General features: G+C 45.6%; 2 protein-coding genes across 4 annotated transcripts in view; one reads left to right on the forward strand and one right to left on the reverse strand.

Moving 5' to 3' along the window:
- The window catches only part of LOC134448065 (leucine-rich repeat-containing G-protein coupled receptor 5-like), a 35,800-nt gene extending 18,808 nt beyond the window's left edge, over positions 1-16,992 (forward strand). Inside the window, exons 5-20 of the mRNA XM_063197826.1 lie at positions 963-1,178; positions 1,782-1,853; positions 5,944-6,012; positions 6,117-6,188; positions 7,622-7,693; positions 7,804-7,872; positions 8,459-8,530; positions 8,920-8,985; positions 9,181-9,252; positions 9,741-9,812; positions 10,681-10,806; positions 12,007-12,131; positions 12,488-12,571; positions 13,539-13,770; positions 14,135-14,348; positions 15,148-16,992. Of these exons, the coding sequence (XP_063053896.1) occupies positions 963-1,178; positions 1,782-1,853; positions 5,944-6,012; positions 6,117-6,188; positions 7,622-7,693; positions 7,804-7,872; positions 8,459-8,530; positions 8,920-8,985; positions 9,181-9,252; positions 9,741-9,812; positions 10,681-10,806; positions 12,007-12,131; positions 12,488-12,571; positions 13,539-13,770; positions 14,135-14,348; positions 15,148-15,888 (2,374 nt within the window). The 3' untranslated portion in view covers positions 15,889-16,992. The remainder of the gene's footprint in view (positions 1-962; positions 1,179-1,781; positions 1,854-5,943; positions 6,013-6,116; positions 6,189-7,621; positions 7,694-7,803; positions 7,873-8,458; positions 8,531-8,919; positions 8,986-9,180; positions 9,253-9,740; positions 9,813-10,680; positions 10,807-12,006; positions 12,132-12,487; positions 12,572-13,538; positions 13,771-14,134; positions 14,349-15,147) is intronic.
- Positions 16,993-17,609: 617 nt separating this feature from the next.
- LOC134447679 (zinc finger C3H1 domain-containing protein) overlaps positions 17,610-19,360 on the reverse strand; it is a 40,173-nt gene continuing 38,422 nt past the window's right edge. For all 3 annotated transcript variants that reach the window (XM_063197267.1, XM_063197268.1, XM_063197266.1), the window contains exon 36: positions 17,610-19,252. In XM_063197267.1, coding sequence (XP_063053337.1) covers positions 19,136-19,252 — 117 coding nt within the window. In that variant the 3' untranslated portion in view covers positions 17,610-19,135. The remainder of the gene's footprint in view (positions 19,253-19,360) is intronic.

Genomic DNA, 19,360 nt, shown 5'->3' on the forward strand with positions numbered 1-19,360 from the left:
TGAACAAACGCCCCCTTGGCCTCATCACAAGCCTCCCCCTTGACCTCATCATAAGACTGACAACGCTCCCCCTTAGTATTAAAAAATTGGACTAATGCCCCCCAATGGCACCTAAGCACCTCTCAGCTGTATCCTTCCCAACGCCCCCTAGTGCTCCCCAACGCCCCCTGGGGGGCTGTAAAGCCCCTGTTGAGAAACACTAGTCTAATGGCTTATCAGTGGCAGTTTTCCTAGACTGCTAGGCTGCCATTGCTGACTCAGTCAAGTGCCACCACACATAAAGGCATCCCTTGGACATTGCCTCTAATATAGCAGGCAACCCTTATAGGCACTCGAGAACTAATTTGAGAACTTAAGAGGCCCTCAGGTCATACAGATAATGCTAACTGTGTTTGCTGGTGTGTGCGTGTGTTTGTGTGTGTGTGTGCGTGTGCGTGTGTGTGTGTGTGTGTGTGTGTGTGTGTGTGTGTGCTTGTGTGTGTGTGTGTGTGTGTGTGTGTGTACAGTATGTGTTTGTGCGCTCTCTCTCTCTCTCTCTCTCTCTCTCTCTCTCTCTCTCTCATGGTGCCAGGTGTCTGGATGTTGGCCTGTGTATCTCTGTTCTGACCATTGAGAGTATAGGGTAGTCTCTGGTGTGACATCCATGTGTCTGTCTAGAGATAATTTATAGGTAAGAGAAGGTTCGTGAGGAGTTTCCTCCGAAATCCACTCTATGACTTAAGTTTCTAAACTGCAATCATATGTCAGCCATGCCCCTTTAGGATACTAGGAGAATAAATGTGGTTCAGTGGAACATCCCATGTAGGACTTGATACTTCTTTAGGAGAATGGAAAATCTGAAAAATAGAGAATAGAAAATTGGAAAAATACTTCTTTAGGAGACTAGGACAATGAATGTAGTTGAATGGAACATCCCATTTAGGACTTGATGAAAAGAAATCTTTGTTCTCTCTCTTTGGCAGGCGTCTGGATGCCAACCACATCAGTGTGGTGCCCCCTGGCTGTCTGGAGGGCCTGGTTGCCCTGCGCCACCTGTGGCTGGATGATAATCTGCTGACCCACGTACCCGTGCGCGCCCTGGCCAGCCTGACCTCGCTGCAGGCCGTGACCTTTGCCCTCAATCGCATCACTCACATCCCGGACTACTCCTTCGCCAACCTCTCCAGCCTGGTGGTCCTGTGAGTATCAGAGGTGTATTTCCATTCACTGTGTATTTAACAGGGACAGTGCACAACATACAATTGAGCCAGATTATAGCCATAAGGCTACTTTCATCTGTAGTCCATCTGTAGCGTATGGTGTGTGTGTGTGTGTGTGTGTGTGTGTGTGTGTGTGTGTGTGTGTGTGTGTGTGTGTGTGTGTGTGTGTGTGTGTGTGTGTGTGTGTGTGTGTGTGTGTGTGTGTGTGTGTGTGTGTGTGTGTGTGTGTTCATACAATTCAAATTTACCTGTGTGTGTGTGTGTGTGTGTGTGTGTGTGTGTGAGAGAGAGAGAGAGAAAGAGAGAGTGAGAGAGAGAGCGAGAGAGAGAGACAGACAGACAGACAGACAGACAGACAGAGAGAGAGAGAGAGAGAGAGAGAGAGAGAGAGAGAGAGAGAGAGAGAGAGAGAGAGAGAGAGAGACAGAGAGAGAGATGGGCAAGCTCTTGGCAGGTTGATCTGATGAAAAATGTCAAACCCAAACTCTATTTTCTTCTTGTGCCTGCGCTTGTGTGTGTGGAAAGCTGGCCATTACCCACGCTAATATTTTCCATTTGATCCACTTCTTTTTATTGATCCAGGCATCTCCATAACAACCGAATAAGCTCGCTGGGAGAGAAGTGCTTTGATGGGCTTCAGAATCTTGAAACATTGTAAGTTTACGATCCTGTTTCAACACGTTTAATAACTCGCTGGAATAATATTTAGCAAGTAAAGTCTGCCGTGTTTGGCATCGGGCTCAGCTCAACTCCTCAAGAACAAAGTCAGAAAGAAACAAGCTCAATGCTTGCTGTTCTCCATAAAGCCGTAATTAATATGGCAATTAAACGTTTTGAATGTCAAAACATTTATTTATTTATAATGTATTACAAGCAACCTTTCCACAGAGCTTCGTATTTGAAGTGCTGCATTTTTATTGAGCTGTCAACGCTTTTCAAAGTTTGTACCACGCAGAGCAACCATAAGTGATGACAGTTGACAAAAATAAAGAAAAATATCACCGGGAGGATAGGACAGGTGTGAGCCCTCACAGAAGTGTGAACAGATGCGAAGAGCAGTCCATAAAACGATGTCTAAATAAGCTGTAAGGCCCAAACACACTGTAACTCAGACTCCTCTAGATGAGCTGTCTCCCGCCGCATGTGAAGTGCGTGCCAAAAAGCGCAGCCTTTTGGAGTGCTTGTTTATCAGTGACATTCCAATTGAAGCCACGCAGTATGCTTTGGGGAGGCATTTCATTTGTGTTTCTATTTAATTATACAGTATGTCTTCTGCTTTCTGCCTGTCTGTTCTGTTCATGAAAATGTTCTTTTGCATCATATTATGTCACTTGTGTAAAATTCAATCAGGCTGTCATTTTTTTCACACTTTGTGATGGATGAAGTGCAAGTTGGTGTTTGGCGTTTAGACTAAAATAATGTATTACAGTGAAGCAGTTACGGTGTAATTATATTCAGCATTTGACATCAATTGGAATAAACAAAAGTCTTATTATAGCCAAGTACAGCTGTTGTGGCTCGGACTATTGGCCCGTTAGTTGTCCAGACAATACGCACAAACAATTCCGGTGTCTTTCATGGTCACCATGGAGAAAATGTGGCTCTCGAGACAGCTCCTTTTTCATTTTGTTTCTTTTTTCCCTTATTTCTTTCCTTTTCTTCTGTCTCTGCGGGATTGATCTTCAAGCTACTGAAACTGATGCAGAGTGACTAACAGAGTGGAAACCCCTGCTCTACGTCCCCCCATTAACCACCCCACCACCACCCCACACCCCCCGGCCGGCGTCTCGGTGTGTGGTCAACACCTTAAAACAATTAGGCCAGCACATGTTTGCCTCGTGCTCACATGCCACACAGCATCTAAACAACCCGCACACTTCGCTTACTCCAGGCTGCTACAGCCATTTCTCCAAACATTCGTCATATTTTTTTCCTTCCCTTAAATAATTGGCCCTTTACCTTTCTTCCATTAATTACTTTTTTTTGCTGTCATCATAGTCGGTCAAGTCATATTTGCCGGCAGTGTACGTGTGTCTGGGTTTTTTGCGGTGATGCCACCTCTGTGGTATTTTAACAGCGTGTGGGAAACTAATGGGGGCCTGTGTGGATGCCGGGAAGTTTGAATAACGTGTTGTCGAGCTAAACAAGCAGCCCAGCTGAAACCTCAGCACAGCAAACAACACCGCGCTGCGCTGCACAGCACAGCACACAGAGAGCCACCTGCAGTCCGGCAGCTGGCCAGCCACCATGACTGAGAGCGTGTCAGAGAAAGAGAGAGAGAGAAAGAGAGAGAGAGAGAGAGAGAGAGAGAGAGAGAGAGAGAGAAAGAGAGAGAGAGAAAGAGAGAGAGAGAGAGAGAGAGAGAGAGAGAGAGAGAGAGAGAGAGATGCTCACATTCATGGGAATGATTAAGTGGGGTCTCACTGCGGCAATAAGGGAGCAAACAACACAAATGAATGACCCCCCCCATAACCCCATTCCACCCCCCTCAGGATGTGCTGCTATTCAATCATTTCAATATGGATAGAGTGGGGCAGAGAGAGAGATACTGCTGCCATTTGTGTTTAATGATGGGCAACAGCACTGACCCTGCTGCTGATGCTGTTTACTGCCAGATGCAGGGCTGGACTGGGAACAAAAACAGCCTGGGCCTTTTTGGCGTAGACACAAATGGGTCTGATTTAATGGGGATAAAGTATGTATAAAGATATAGTATGCCTTTCATACTATCCCAGTTGGCTCATCCACTCTCTATGTTGAAGATGTATTAATGGGCTGTTATTTTTATTTTATTTTTTTTAAACAGCAACTGAGGACTGGTGGCCCACCAGGAAAATGCCCTGTATGGCAGATTATCAGTCACAGACTGGCCAGATGTCTTGTCTGCGATGCAAGCATCTGTATAGCTCGTTGGTCAAGAAGGTCAACCAAACCATCAGGCACCATCAGGCATATTTTGCGTCGCGTAAATCATCAATAGACAAGCCTGGACTCCTCCTTGACAAATAAACAGGATGATATCTTATGTCAACAACTAAAACAAAATCACGAAAATTGTATAATTTCGAAATATCACAGAGTGTGAAATACATGCATAATTGAAGGGGGTAGGCCTAATTTTACAAGTGGCACAATCTTTTACGACTCCTCAATTCATTACATTCATTTTTGGTACCCCCAGCCTGCTATTTTGTGTCTCTTTGAGGGGCACTGGGCCTTGGTTATTGTCTTCCATAACCTCCCTGTACCACTCCCTCCCTGTGCAATTCCAACTATGCTCACACAGTTAACATCTCCATACAGCATCTCACAAATAAAGCACCACATGACCTTGTGAATCCCTGTGTAGTACTTCCGCCTTACGTAACCGCAATCAGCGTTGACTAAGCCCCATCCTGCCATAGTGTAGTGCAGTGCTTCCCAAACTGGGGGTCACGGACATGCTGCAAGGAGGTCGAGAAAAGAAGGAACTGATTGCATAAATCCTTGAATATATGCCTTTATATAATACACTTATTCCATAAACTGTTACTTACAGTATTCACTTGTGTGACGGAGGTGTTCCTGCACTGTATTGAGGCTTCGGGAGGGAGTTTTTACTAATGTTCCACAGCACACTCTGCTATTTGGTCTCCGTTACACTTGCATGTGTTAATACATTTACTTAGCCTACTTTTCCTGAGAGGCTCACATTCGAGGATTTAGGAATTTGAAGGGACAGGTAATGTCTGGCATTTGGAATATGACGGAGGATAGGATAGTTGCGGAAATATTCTTATAGGTCTAAGGGGGGTTCCAAGTGAAAAAGTTTGGGGAGTACTGGTGTAGCTGTTTGCTGCTCTACTGTTACTGTAGCTGGCGTGCCCCTCTCTTGACCTCTCGTTAAACTGGCAGACCCATACGGCAGCAGCACGTTTGACAGGGGAGGAGGGAGGGGAGGGGAAACAAGCCAAGCATGAGAATTTCTGGCGCTCCACATCCCGTCCATAATCACTGACAAGCAATCTGACATTGCCCCAATGTTTACAAACAAGACGCCTGCTCGTGAGAGACAGTGTGCGGAGAACAGGCCTCAGTGAAGGGGGCAGGATGCGAGTGATTGTTTAGTCTCCCCACTCTCTCTCTCTCTCTCTCTCTCTCCTTCTCTCTCTCTCTCTCTCTCTCTCTCTCTCTCTCTCTCCTCTCTCTCTCTCTCTCTCTCTCTCTCTCTCTCTCTCTCTCTCTCTCTCTCTCTCTCTCTCTCTCTCTCCCTCTCCTCTGCCTCTTCACTTGTGTGTTTGCTATTCTGGGACAAAAAGGTATCGGGGGGTTGTTCAGTTTACACGCATCTGTTTTCAATAGGAGAAGTCAAGTTAAAAAAAAAAACAACCTGCGTAGGCTTATTTCACTCGCTCTAATCCAGGACTCGATTCAGTTTCTTTACTAAAAGTGGTATTTGTGCGAGTGCTCCACTCCTCTTGCCCAGTGGCAATGCTGGTTAATGGGGACAGTGTGTGTGTGTGTGTGTGTGTGTGTGTGTGTGTGTGTGTGTGTGTGTGTGTGTGTGTGTGTGTGTGTGTGTGTGTGTGTGTGTGTGTGTGTGTGTGTGTGTGTGTGTGTGTGTGTGTGTGCGTGCGCATGAGTGTGCGCGCGTGAGTGTGCGCGTGTGTGTGCGTATGACGTGTGTGTCTGTGTGTATCTTGCATGGGTTTCTAATCTTCTTTAATTATGCTTTTTCTCCCCCCCTCCTCCTGTTATGTCACAGAGATCTCAACTATAATAGCCTGAGCGAGTTCCCCGTCGCGATCAGAGCCCTGACTAATCTGAAGGAGCTGTGAGTAACATGTCTTTTGACAGCTATGGCTTTGCGTTTGCCGTGGGGTCGCCCCGCTGTGAAGCCTGAGCTAACATTTTGCTGACCGCTCTCTCTTCATGCAGGGCCTTCCACAGTAACAGCATCGAGGCCATTCCCGAACACGCCTTCATCGGGAACCCTTCGCTGCTCGCCATGTAAGTTAGTCAGGAGATTTTTTTTAATGCTGAATGCTTAAGGCTGAATTGGCCCAGTGAACTGGGCAGTGAACTGCTACACACCAGCGACCCGGGTTCGATTCTGGCCTGAGGTCATTTGCCGAGCCTTCCACGTATCTCTCCTCACTCGTTTCTTGTCGCCTCTCTAACTGTCCTGTCATAAATAAATGAACAACCCCCCTCCAATATACTATATATATATATATATATATTTAAAAAGGCTGAATTGTAGCATCACGGCTTGTGGGATGATTGTAGTCATGACCTGATGCCTTCAGTTGTTTATATAATGATTATATAACATTAGTAATAATGGTAATATTTTATTTTAAGGTTCAGATGTTGGCCCCTAACACATACCTAATAATAGTAATAATTCTGTCAGAACCATTGCAGTCCAGAAACACAAGACAAGAAATTCAAAATGGAATTTCTTTATTGAATAGTTATGAATTAGATTTGGCAATATGGCTCTGTTCAGAGTAGTCCCCTGGATTTCCATGAGCACCAAGGAGAGGAGGGATTCAGGGGACAGAAGCAGCAGTGTAGGGAATGCATTGCTCACCCAATTTAAGATTAGGAGAGTTAACAATTCCCCCATGAACAGAGTAGGCAACATGACAAGGAGTAGACCATGCCATGTCATACACGACAAGGTGGAGTTGAAGAGGTGGTGGGTTGAGAAGAAGCGAGCAGCCAAGACTTGGAAACAAAACAGAGAAACTGACAAATGAGGAGCGAGGAGAGTTGATTATCTGATCTAGAACACTTGAGACAAATAAGCCGCAGCTTTTGACTACCGTGGCCTGGCCAGAACTAACGCTAGACCGCTCGATCGCTGGTATTATTTTACTGAATATTCTTGGGTAGGGTGCGCACATCCAAATCCACTTATTGCAGGTGTCAGACAGTTCAAGAATTTATGTATTGCTGAAGATCGAAGCAACATTAGGCTGCATGATGAAAAAAACACAGTAGCAGCCCACTTCAACACGTTCAAGCTCAAGCCTCTCAACCCCACAATGTAGAACATGTTATTATCCTTATACGTGGGGGTGATGTGATTAATTGCTCTCTAATAAAGTTTATTTTTTGGAGCTTATTCCGCAGTGTGCAGACCTACCTTATTGAAATATTTTACTGAATACTCATTGCTGAGTCATGTCAGCTAACTGGGCCAGGCCTGTTTGTAGAGTTCAAGGTGAGACAGTATCTAAAGGAAGGAGATGCTTTAATGAAATATAGTTTTTTATTTGTTTCTGTTCATTTAGTCTAATTGGCGTTTTTCCCTGTAATGCAATACTGGGGCTATGAGGTTAAGGTGACATTTCATATTTACACAATTATAGCCATGAGTCACATTTCACATCACACTGATGTAGGTATGTGGATGTTATGGTATCTTCTTGCAGATTCTTCTACAACAACCCTATAAAGTTTGTCGGCAAGTCCGCCTTCCAGAATCTTCCCGAGCTGAGAACCCTGTAAGTGAGCCTCATCATCAGACAGACAGAATATTTATTTTCCTTGCTCCTCTTCTGTCTCCGCTTCCCCAAACAGTGATCGTATGTTTATGTCCTCCTTATGTCATTAGAACTCTCAATGGAGCCACGGATCTCTCCGACTTCCCAAATCTCACGGGCACGCATCATCTGGAGAGCCTGTAAGTCCCCATGTGTCCACTCTTGTCTTGTCTGACCAGTGTCTCAGCTTAAATATGGTAATTTGTACTATGTAAACACGTGAGTATGAAATTATAGAGAGCTAAATTCAAGCCTGTGTATACAGCATAAAACTTGAGGAATAAAGCTTCCAAGTTAACCCGCGTCACGACAGGCTTTACAGAGAAGGTTGTGCATGGGTCACGATTTATAAAACTGGTCCCCCTTCAGCCTTTAGGGATTTAGTCAAGATCAGTCCATACATTGAGTCCTGACTAAAATGTATGTAAATGTACAATGTAAAATTTTATTACAATGACTGACAGAATACATATATGCCAATGCAGACACATGTGCATATATGCCAATGCAGACATCTTCACAGCCATAATGTTCTCCTACTTGGTATACTCAATGGCTTTGTTTCACCTGTGTGAGAGAGAGTGGTGGTGATATTACAAATCATCACATATCAAGAGACTGTCCATTTCCTATTGACCGTCCCTCACTATTCTCTGCTAATATGTCTCTCTTGGTCTCTATGGTATGTTAAGCCCATGTGAACTGTGTTGTCTTGTCTGTTTGCAGGGCTGTGACTGGAGCAAGCATCAGATCTCTGCCCAGCTCCATCTGTGAAATGCTGCCCAACCTTCATGTGCTGTAAGTTCCTTCATTACGGCCTGGACTGGTAATCTCGCCTACAGGGCATTTCCCAGTGGGTCAACAATTCCTAGGGGTCAAAGTGGCTTTTTTTGGTACTTTCTGATTCATTGGTCCATTATTTAGGTGGTGCAAAAAAAAAAAACAGTCCCTTTGCTCCAGTCCAGTCATTCCTTCATTTCGTTGGGGCAGGACATTGTCTGGTACAACAAATATCATGAACACTGTTCTCTCATTTCACTGCTGCAGAATATTGTCTGACACAGTTAATAAACTGCCAGCTTGTCAGCAGACCACTGAGCTAAGCAAACACACTCTGCAATTCTTAAAAGGTAACATTTATGGCCTGCAATCTAACCACATGGGAATCCTTCTGCTCTTTCTCACAGGGATCTGTCCTACAATCAGATCCATCACCTCCCAAGCTTCAGCGGGTGTGAGAAGATTCAGAAAATGTAAGTAATAACACCAGAAAACGCTGAACAGACCCCGCCTCAAAACGCCTAATCCCTTGATTTATTTTCTCGTGCATGGACTTCAGCTGGGGTGTTGAGAACCTTTGCGAAGGAAACTGTTGAACTGGAGTGTTCAGATGTTTTCTCTTTTTTTTCCTTTTTAACAAAAACTCACACGCTGTGTGTTTCCCTCAGTGATATGAACCACAATGAAATCCAGGAAGTGCGAGCCGACACATTCCAGGACCTATCGATGCTCAGATCTCTGTGAGTAACTCGAAGCCAAGGAACCCCCCTTGGTGAAATATCATGAACTTATGAGGAACAGCACAACTGCTGCAACTCCCAAACCTCCGCAGTCAGTGGCAAGTTTTCATAAAAGCCATGGTGCACTGGCGCTGTAAAGGGAAAAGGCCGGAAAGACTGAGCAACCCGTCCCGAGACAACACCGCAATAAGTCTTTTATAATTGGCAGCATATTTTCTAAGTTTCGACTGGAATTCGTGACCAATTATTAAGACTTATGGGCCCTTTAATACAAATTTACTACCAATTAAAAAATGAAAGACATACTTGCCACTGCATTGCTTCGCCTTCTGCCCTCCCTCCCCTTTTTACTGGTTCATGTCTCAGACAAGACTTCAAAACGTTCCTGTCTGTCTGTCTGTCTGCCTGCCTGCCTGCCTGCCTGCCTGTCTGTATGTCTGTCTGACTGACATTTCTGTCTGTGGTTGTGTGTCTCTTTTTTTCCTCAGGGATCTGGCGTGGAATAAGTTGCGCTCGGTGGACCCGCTTGCCTTCTCCTATCTGCCTTCGCTAATCAAACTGTGAGGGCACTTTGTTTACTCTGTCTTTTGTTCTCCATGGGGCCCCCACAGACCCTTGTACACCTCGCCCTGCCAGGATTAATATGCTTTCTTGGCTGTTTGTGTCTTTGTGTGTGTGTGTGTGTGTGTGTGTGTGTGCGTGCGTGTGTGCTTGTGTGTGTGTGTGTGTGTGTGTGTGTGTGTGTGTGTGTGTGTGTGTGTGTGTGTGTGTGTGTGTGTGTGTATGTGTATGTGTGTGTGTGTGTGTGTGTGTGTGTGTGTGTGCGTGCGTGTGTGCTTGTGTGTGTGTGAGCGAGAGAGACAGTCAGCTTGTGTGTGTGTGTGTGTGTGTGTGTGTGGCGTGCGTGTGTGTGTGTGTGTGTCTGTGTGTCTGTGTGTCTGTGTGTGTGCATGCGTGTGTGTGTGCCTGCGTGCATGTGTCTGCGTGCGTGTGTCTGAATCTTTTTGTGCATGCATGCGTGTGGTGGAAGTCTGTGTGGTGGAAGTCTGTCTGTGTAAGTGTTTGTGTGTGTTAGACGTTCTTGTGTGTGTGTGGGTTTGTGTAAGAGTAAGAGAGATAGACAAGGCAAGAAATTGGAATGGCAGCTCTCCATTTGGTGTTAACAGCATCAACAAATACCTTCTTTCCTCCTCCTCCTGCTCCTCCGCCTCTTACTCTCCTTCTCCTCTCCACCTCCTCCTCCTGTTCCTCCTCTCGTCCTCCTCACCACCTGCTCCTCCTATTCCTCCTCCTCCTCTTCCTCCTTATTTCCTCCTCCTCCTCCCACTCTCCTCATCTTCTCCTCCTCCTGCTCTTCTTTTCCTCCTCCTCTCATCCTCCTCATCCTACTCATCTCCTCCTCCTCCTCCTCCTCCTCCTGCTCCACAGAGACCTGACCTCCAACGCCCTGTCCTCCCTGCCGGAGCTGGGTCTGCCTGGGCTGACACACTTGAGGCTGGCTGGCAACGAGGGCCTGCTGCAGCTCCTCTCTCCACACAAGTTCCCCAGTCTCAGGTACACTGTGTCCATGCATTGCACTGTAGGCTACTGCCTGGGGCTCAGAAGACCAGATGCATCAGATTAGTCAAGAATCAATATTTCCATCTCGTTATCGTGGGATACAAAAGTGTAAAATTAACTTGCAAAGTGTAATGATGATATATGTTAATTGCTGCTGTGATGAGTGAACTGAACTGGGGTGTGTTTCTCAAAAGAGAAGTTGTTAGCCTGTTAGCAACTTCGGTAGTTGCCAATGGGAAAATGCATTGAAAACAACAAAGTAACTAATGTAGTAAGCAACTTTGGTTTTGAGAAATTCACCCCTGATCTGCTCCCTGAAGCTGCAGACAAAATGGTTACAAACCATTCCTCAGTTGTGTGGCATTGTAATTGTTCTTGGTCAATGTGACAAGAGGTAAAGAGAGCCAGTATGGAAGATGCCCCAAGTCATAAACTGAATGATGACACATGCAAAGTGATGTTGGGCGATATGGGTAAATAGATTAGGGACTACATTGCACCAGGAGATATTACATGACATTACGTCTGGAAAGATTCTCCTTCACCCATGTCATCTTAGACCGAAAATAACTGAACTTCAGTTTGTGGAGCTTGAATTTGTTCCACCCCTTTTTCCCCCAAAGAGCCAGAAGTCATTTCTGGCGTGATGTTTAAGGGGAAGCAATAGTTTCTATCTCTGGATCACTGGAGTTGGAGCTGCAGACATGACATTCCACTCCATGGCATTACATAGGGAGAGGAGAGACACTGGAGGCTTAGCAAATTGCACAGCTGGAAGACAGCAGCTCGCTCTGTCTGTGTCTTGGCCATTCATAATTAGCATAATAGTTAATATTGTAAAGCCAACGTGGAAAAGAAAAGAACAGAAGCAACTTATAATTGTTTGTACCAGTCAAAAACTCCCAGCCAAGCTGTGCTTCCGTTTTGTGCCAGTCGGTTTGTAGACGTTGGAATGGTTTGAAATGTCACAATGGTCCAAGGTGTCCATGAAATGTCTCCCGTCTCCTGGCAACGGCTTGTACAATAAATACAATTGCGTCAAGGCCCATAGTTCTGCGTGCACGTCATTTGGCCACAGGGAGTCTGAATGACAACATGTAAGTGTTTACAGTGTCTCGGTGGTCCTGTGCTGGAGGAGTGATTTCAATTGTGTGTGTGTGTGTGTTTTTCCTTCTTTCCTTTTTTCCCCTTCAGAGTCTTGGAGGTGCCATATGCTTTCCAGTGCTGCGCTTTTCTCTTTTGTGAGAAGCAAGAGTTCGGCGACACCAAAGAAACGAACAGTTACAGGCGGAAAGACACCGGTATCATTTCTAATCAAGGTGACCTACCCTGATGACTCTTGTTAAAAATCAAATAAATACTTAATTACCTGTTTTAAATTAGCAATCAAATGAAAACAAGTACATCATCTCATTAATGTTCATTTGCAGCTACCGTAATTACCGTATGCACATTTCCATTAACTTTCCCCTGAAGAGAGAGAGAGAGAGACAGAGAGAGAGAGAGAGAGAGACAGAGAGAGAGAGAGACAGAGAGAGAGAGAGAGAGAAAGAGAGCTCCTCCCTGCAATGTCATGAGAAATGAATTCCAGTCACCGTGTGTTTATGTGCTTGCCAAATAAATAGATTAAGAATTGTTTCTGCAACTCTGTTTTCTTACCCTTGTCTCCTGTCAGAGGAACCAGAGTTTGGGGAGTTTTTCCAGGAAATGGAGGAAAATCCCAAGCCCCTCCACTCCATCCAGTGCTCCCCTGCTCCAGGTGAGTGGAAACAGAAGGCGGGAAGACAAGGACAGATGGAGACGCAGCTTGGCCTCAACGTTATCACATTTTTATGATTCATTTTTGGATTTATATTAAAGACCACACCGTAGATGACATTTTACAAGAAATACCAATGGTATTTTGAGATGGCTGCTCACTTAATAATTAACTCTCATCACTTAATTTCTCTAATATCCACAACACACATCATTGGCCACGTTTACATAAGACATCTAATTCGGAATGAACTCCATTTAATTCTGAATAAAGCTTAATTCCGCTTTGAAAACATCATGTAAACACCTCTTAATTCAGAATTAAAGGAAAGATCAAAGTAAACTGAATGGAAGTATTTAATTCTGAATTATTAATTCAGAATTAAACACATCATGTAAACGTAGTGAATGACTGAATCTTGGCTATGCAATATTCATCCGTTTATGCAAAAATTTAAGTGTGCTTAGTTTGTAATATCACTCTGTACATAAAATCCCATTATAACCTTCTCCCTCAGAAATGTTTCCCCATCCCATTTCTTTCTTTTTGATCTTGTTTTGCTGCACTTTTCAATGTTATGCTATTAATGTTAATATTCTTTATAAAGTAATTGCTTTCATCTGCTTTTCTGTATAGCTTTCTATATTTATTCGACAAAAATAAAAGGAATTGAACTGAATTCTATTATTCATTCTTCTATTCTGTTCTCCTCTAATCCCCTTCTCCCCCTCTCCTCTCCTCTCCTCTCCTCTCCTCTCCTCTCCTGCTCCTCTCCTCTCCTCTCCTCTCCTCTCCTGCTCCTCCCCTTCTCCTCCCCTGCTCCTCTCCTCTCCTCTCCTCTCCTCTCCTCTCCTCTCCTCTCCTCTCCTCTCCCCTCCCCTCCCCTCCCCTCCTCTCCTCTCCTCTCCTGCTCCTCTCCTCTCCTCTCCTCTCCTCTCCTCTCCTCTCCTCTCCTCTCCTGCTCCAGGTCCCTTCCAGCCATGTGACCACCTGTTTGGCAGCTGGTTGATCCGCAGCAGTGTGTGGGCCATCGTGCTCCTCTCCGTGTCCTGTAATGCTCTCCTCTTGGCCACCATCTTCCTGTCCCCTGCTGCCAAGTCCTCTGCCAAGCAGCTGGTGGGTCTCCTGGCCTCCGCCAACCTGCTGACGGGTCTCTGCAGTGGGGCCCTGGCCGCGGCCGACGCCCTCACCTTCTCCAGGTCTGTTCAGGATCTTGGTGGTGATGCTGCCGTGTTGTAGTCTGTTGTATTATTACAGCTTCAACTCTTCTGGGAAGGGTGTCCACAAGGTTGAGGACCAAGCTTTGGCCAGACCAAGTAATTAGGACAAGGGTTGCCGACAGGGGGGGGACAAAGGGGTCACTTGTCCTGGACCCAGGGAGAGTGGGGTCCAGAATTGGATCCTCATTATTACATTGTATGTTGGTTTTGGGGCCCCTTTATGTGTCTTTGTCCCGGGCCCAGCCAAAGCTGTCAGCGGCCCTGATTAGGACATCTGATTCTGATCATTTCGGTGAGCCAGTACTTTTGGTAATATAGTGTATTTATTCTTCTTCTTCTGCAGCTTTGCCCAGTACGGGCCGCTGTGGGAGAGCGGCGCGGGCTGCAAGCTGGTGGCCTTCCTGTCCGTCTTCTCCAGCGAGGCGGCCATCTTCCTCCTCACCGCCGTCACCGTGGAGCAGGGCCTGCTGCTGTGCCACCTCAGAGCCGCCACCTCCGCAGACAGCGCCCCCCGTAGGATGGTGGCGCCCGGTGGTGGCGGGAGGGCGAAGGTCAAGGTGATTATACGGCAAGCACATAGAAGCAGAAATGTGCATACAATAACTGATAACTGTTTCACACCATCAGAATCTAACATGATATTTGGAAAAGGGCGAATCATGAGCTTGGTCTGACAAACTACTGAACAGCTGACAAATGTTACTTCATCTACAGTATACCATGAAAATAATACCTAGGTACTGTACATGTGACTTGAAAATGTATGATGGTGGAGGGAAGAGTTGTTTCCCTCTAGCTCGTTCAAAAAAGGTACTCACAAATCACTAAGATGGAAGGGGCAGTCTGTTAATCATAGCCTTCACTAGTCCATCACTTTTTGTACCACTGTGTGTGTGTGTGTGTGTGTGTGTGTGTGTGTGTGTGTGTGTGTGTGTGTGTGTGTGTGTGTGTGTGTGTGTGTGTGTGTGTGGGAGTGAGGGTTAAGAGGGCTGTGGCCACACATAGTGGGCAACTTGTGGATTCCCGGCTCTTCAATTGATCCTTGGACTATTCATAGTGACTTTTTTGAGATTCCTGGACACTTTTCCAGTTTCTGAATCTTGTGTGTGTGCGCGTGTGTGTGTGCATGTGTGTGTTTGTGAGTGGAAGAGAGAGATCTGACCTTGTGAATATATGTATGGTGAATATATGTGCAATGTTGTGTGTAATGTCTTTGTGCCTTTCTGTATTTATGTATGTATGCTACTGGACACCTTCATTTCCCTCGGGATTAATAAACGATACTCTACTATACCTTGACTACCGTAATTCATATGTGAAACAATTTTTAACTCATATTCTGTCTGTGTTCTGAAGGTGCGCGTGGCCTCGGGTGTGTGCATCCTGCTGGCTGCCGCCGTGGCCTGCCTGCCGCTGCTCCGCGTGGGGGAGTACGGTGCCAACTCCCTGTGCCTGCCCATGCCCACCGCCTCCACAGCCTCCCCCAGGGACGAGGCCTCCAGCGCGGGCTTCAGCGTGACGGTGGTGCTGCTCAACTCGCTCTGTTACCTGGTGATGACCGCCACCCATGTGCGGCTGCACTGCCGGCAAGGTGGCAGCAGCAAGGCGGGTAAAGGTGGCGTCGGCGGCGCAGGAGGAGGAGGGCTGGCCGAGGACTGCCTGGACTGCTGCTGGGTGAAGCACGCAGCGCGTCTTCTCTTCACCAACTGCCTTCTCTTCTTCCCCGTGGCTTTCCTCTCCTTTGCCGGTCTGTTGAACTTCGGCTTCGTGAGCGCAGAGGTGGTCAAGTCCATCGTGCTGGTGGTGGGCCCCTTGCCGGCCTGCATGAACCCCCTGCTCTACATGCTCCTCAACCCCCACTTCAAGGAGGACCTGGGCTACGTCTGCTCCCCTCTGAAGTCGCACAGGTGGAGCTGCGGCGGCCGCTGCTGTCGTCTGGCGGCCGGGAGAGAGGCCGAGGTGACCGACAAGTCCTCGTCGTGCGACTCCACCCAGTCGCTCGTCACAGAGTCGTCTGAGGCGCCAAACAGCGCGTGGCCATCCCAGCAGAGCCTGGCCTGCAGTGGTGGAGACCATTGCCCCCTGTCTCACTGCTAATAAAGATTTTATCAAAAACTACGGACTAAACACAGACTCAAACCAAAACTGATGAACGAACATGTTTGTACTCATCGTCCAACCATAGTAGGTGGCTAGTGGGACGACACACCCTGCAGGACTAAATAGGGTTTTTTAGATGAGAAAGGAAAGCTCCAGAAAATAGTTTCTCACAGCTCAGCTCCTTTGAATACCTTCAACTGGATGAATGACAATCTTAACATACTACTTCACAGTAGCCTATTCACTTTTTAAAAATCCAATCTCTTTCAAACTTTGAGCACCAAAACTCAAGGTGATCTTAGGGATGTGTGTTGTGTACTTCCAGGGCCAAATGTCATGAGAAACATCAGACAGGACTTCCATTAGTTTGTCATAGTGTTGTGTGGGAGCGACAAGAAAAAAAAAAGAAAAAACCCCACATATGAACACTCATTGGCTGCATATCTGTGGAAGGGACTCGTGGAAAAGATGACTGGCCTTTTTAAGTGTCTCTACAGTCAAGACAATAGTTACTTTAATGACATTCTGCTTCTTCAAGACCACTACCTGGACTGGGAGGGGCCAAGCATGCTCACTTCCCTGGCCACAAAGGGAAGGAACAGTACATTTCCTACAGTCAGTATATACTTAAGGACAATCTTTTGCAGACATATTTTGAATATAATAAATAATAGAAAGAGGGTGTGTTGTAGTAAGTGCCTACTGTTGGAAGTGTTTATAGTTTTTTCGATTTCATGTTTATTTTTATGTGGGCATTTCTTCTGTGTGTGCCCATGAACATCCCATGTTGAATGTAAATACTTACAAGCAACCATATCTTTTTGATTATGTAGCATCACCATGAAGACGTTGTCATTACCACATACTAGCTTACACGTCTTCAGCAACAATATACTGTAGACATGATTTAACAACAGGGCAAGCAGATGACAACTTAAATGTACATACGTACAAACTGACATTGAAACGTTACAAGCTACTGTATGTAGAAGAGGGAAATTCACGAGCTTGGTCTGTCAAACTATTGTATTACTTCTTCTATACCATGAAATATTAATACCTACATGTGACTTGTAAATGTATGATGGAGGGAAGGGTTGTTTTCCACCTAACTCATATAAAAAAGATTCAGATCAATAAGATGGGTGTTTAAAAAAAAAAAAAAAAACGTATTGTTTTATACATTATTAGAGTGACAGTGCATTTAATGGTTGTTTGCAGGATGTTTGCTACCCACTTGTAGTGCATATCAATGTCACTTGATCTTGTGTCCTCTTCATTATAACTGATATAATCTCCATATAACCAACCTTATCAGAAAGCTGTTCAGTAGTAAATGTTTCTAGTTGATATAAGGATTAATCATCTCCAACTTCATATCAGGATTTTATTGTCCTTCTGCAGAAGTAGAACAACTCCCAGTTCTTATTCATTTCAGTTATTCATCATTTCATACCTGTAGCATCCCAGCAATTTTATATTGTGAAAGCAATTAATATTTCTGCCCAAATGTTCTCTCAGGAAGTGGTTTTCCATTGGTGTGTGAAGCAAACCAGTTCTTAAACAGCCAGTCAGTTTTTCCAGATCAGTTTTTAATCCAGGTACACTTTTAGTGTGCAATGTGTGATTGAGAGACGTTATAGAAATTCCTTTAAATGTGCATTTACATGCAATATCAGAACGGAAGACACACACAATAAAAACGCCACAACAAGATCTCTCCATTGAAAAATAATTTAATATCAACATATTTCAAATACAAAAAAATGTTGTGATGCATCATTCATGAATCCTCTCATGGTCTTTAATGAAAACCTAATATATATATTTGATATATATTTATATTACATAAACAACAACAAAAAATGAAATAAAACAAATTGCACATGAACATATAAGCTAGGACAAAACCGTCTTGGCCTAAGCCTGATACTTTTTTCGAGGGCCAATTCCCGATTTTGCTTGGTGATGGATCACCACCAAACATTTGGGGACAGTCTCGGCAGTAGTCTCCAAGGAAACGCAATGATTGGCCAAATGAAATACTCCCAAGGCAAGTGAGTCTCTTTCATGTCAACATATGCAGTTGGGTTTTGTCTCCTAATCGGTTAAAAAACAGGTCAAGAAAATGATGTCAATCTTGCTCCCTTCGGAGGTTAGAGTTTTTTTGTGAGGGGGGAAAAAAGCAGGATTAATGAAGGATTCTTTTTTTTCCTCAGCACCATGCACTTGGAAAACACTTTAATTTCACAACATATTAGGAGTACCCCTGGGGGTTCAACACCTCTTGGCCGAAGATTTCAGAGAGAGGAGGGAAAAAAACTATTTAAAAGAAACAAGGAAACCTAAAAAATAAATAAATAAGTGACACACACCAATGAAAGAAAAGGATCACACAAAGACTGGCAGCAAGATGGAGAGAGAGAGAGACAGAGAGAGACAGAGAGAGAGAGAGAGAGAGAGAGAGAGTGAGTCAGAGTGAGATAGAGAGAAGGGGTGAGCGGGTTTGGAAGAGAGCGAGGGGTGAGCGTGTAGGTGGATGGGGGGGTGGGGGTTGAGGAGAGGGGAGGTAGGATGGGAGGTGAGGGGTAGTTAAGCAACAGGTGTCATCAGATATCCAATACTTACGTACATGATGTCACATAGCAGACAAAAGAGGCGGTGTTGGGTGGCGCATATGGCACTTAACGGGGGGCTGCGCTGGAGGAGGAGGAGGAGAGTTCATAGTCTTCTCGGCTGCATTGGGAGCCTCCAGCCACCCTGTCAGTCTCGCCTTGACCTCGGCCCCAGGCCCCAGGCAGGCTTCCACATACCCCAAACTCGCAGCAGGCCGAGCCTTAGGCTTCCCGCCAAGATAACACTGTTCTGGTTGTGGGAGGTCTGAGGAGCGGGCCAAGGGAGGCCTCCCTAATCTACTGCCGTTTACAGTAATCACTTTACTTTATTGTTATGATTCTCATTTTGTAAAAAAAAAGACCGGGGTGGTAGGTGCAAGAGATGGCTGTCTATGCCAAAATATTAGGGTACGGGGAGGGGGTGGGGGTGAGGGTCAGGGGTGATGTGGGGTGTATTGGTGGTGACTGGACCTAATTGGCTGCACTTTCTTGTTGCATCTCGAGGAAAGAAATAGACAGACTACGGTAGGGGAAGGGGGTGGTGGGGGAGGGCTTTTTTTGTTTTGTTTCGTTTTGTTTTTCCTCAGTACTCGGATCCTGTGGCTCAGCTCTGTTCAGCTCGGGGGGGCCTACTGTACGCTTAACTGGAGCACCTCAGTCAGACTCACTCCCAACTCTTGGCACTTGTCAACAAGCTTTTTCAGTGTATCAGTTTTACCTCCCTCTGTGGCTTCGAACAGCAGACGCTAAAAAGACAGGAGAAGAGAAGAGGAGAGGAGAGGAGAGGAGAGAGGAGAAGAAATAAGGGGGTGGGGGGGTAAAGACAGGGGGATGGATGAGGAAAAGAGGGAGAA

The sequence above is a fragment of the Engraulis encrasicolus genome, chromosome 4 (genome assembly GCF_034702125.1).
Source record: "Engraulis encrasicolus isolate BLACKSEA-1 chromosome 4, IST_EnEncr_1.0, whole genome shotgun sequence".
Lineage (NCBI taxonomy): Eukaryota > Metazoa > Chordata > Actinopteri > Clupeiformes > Engraulidae > Engraulis > Engraulis encrasicolus.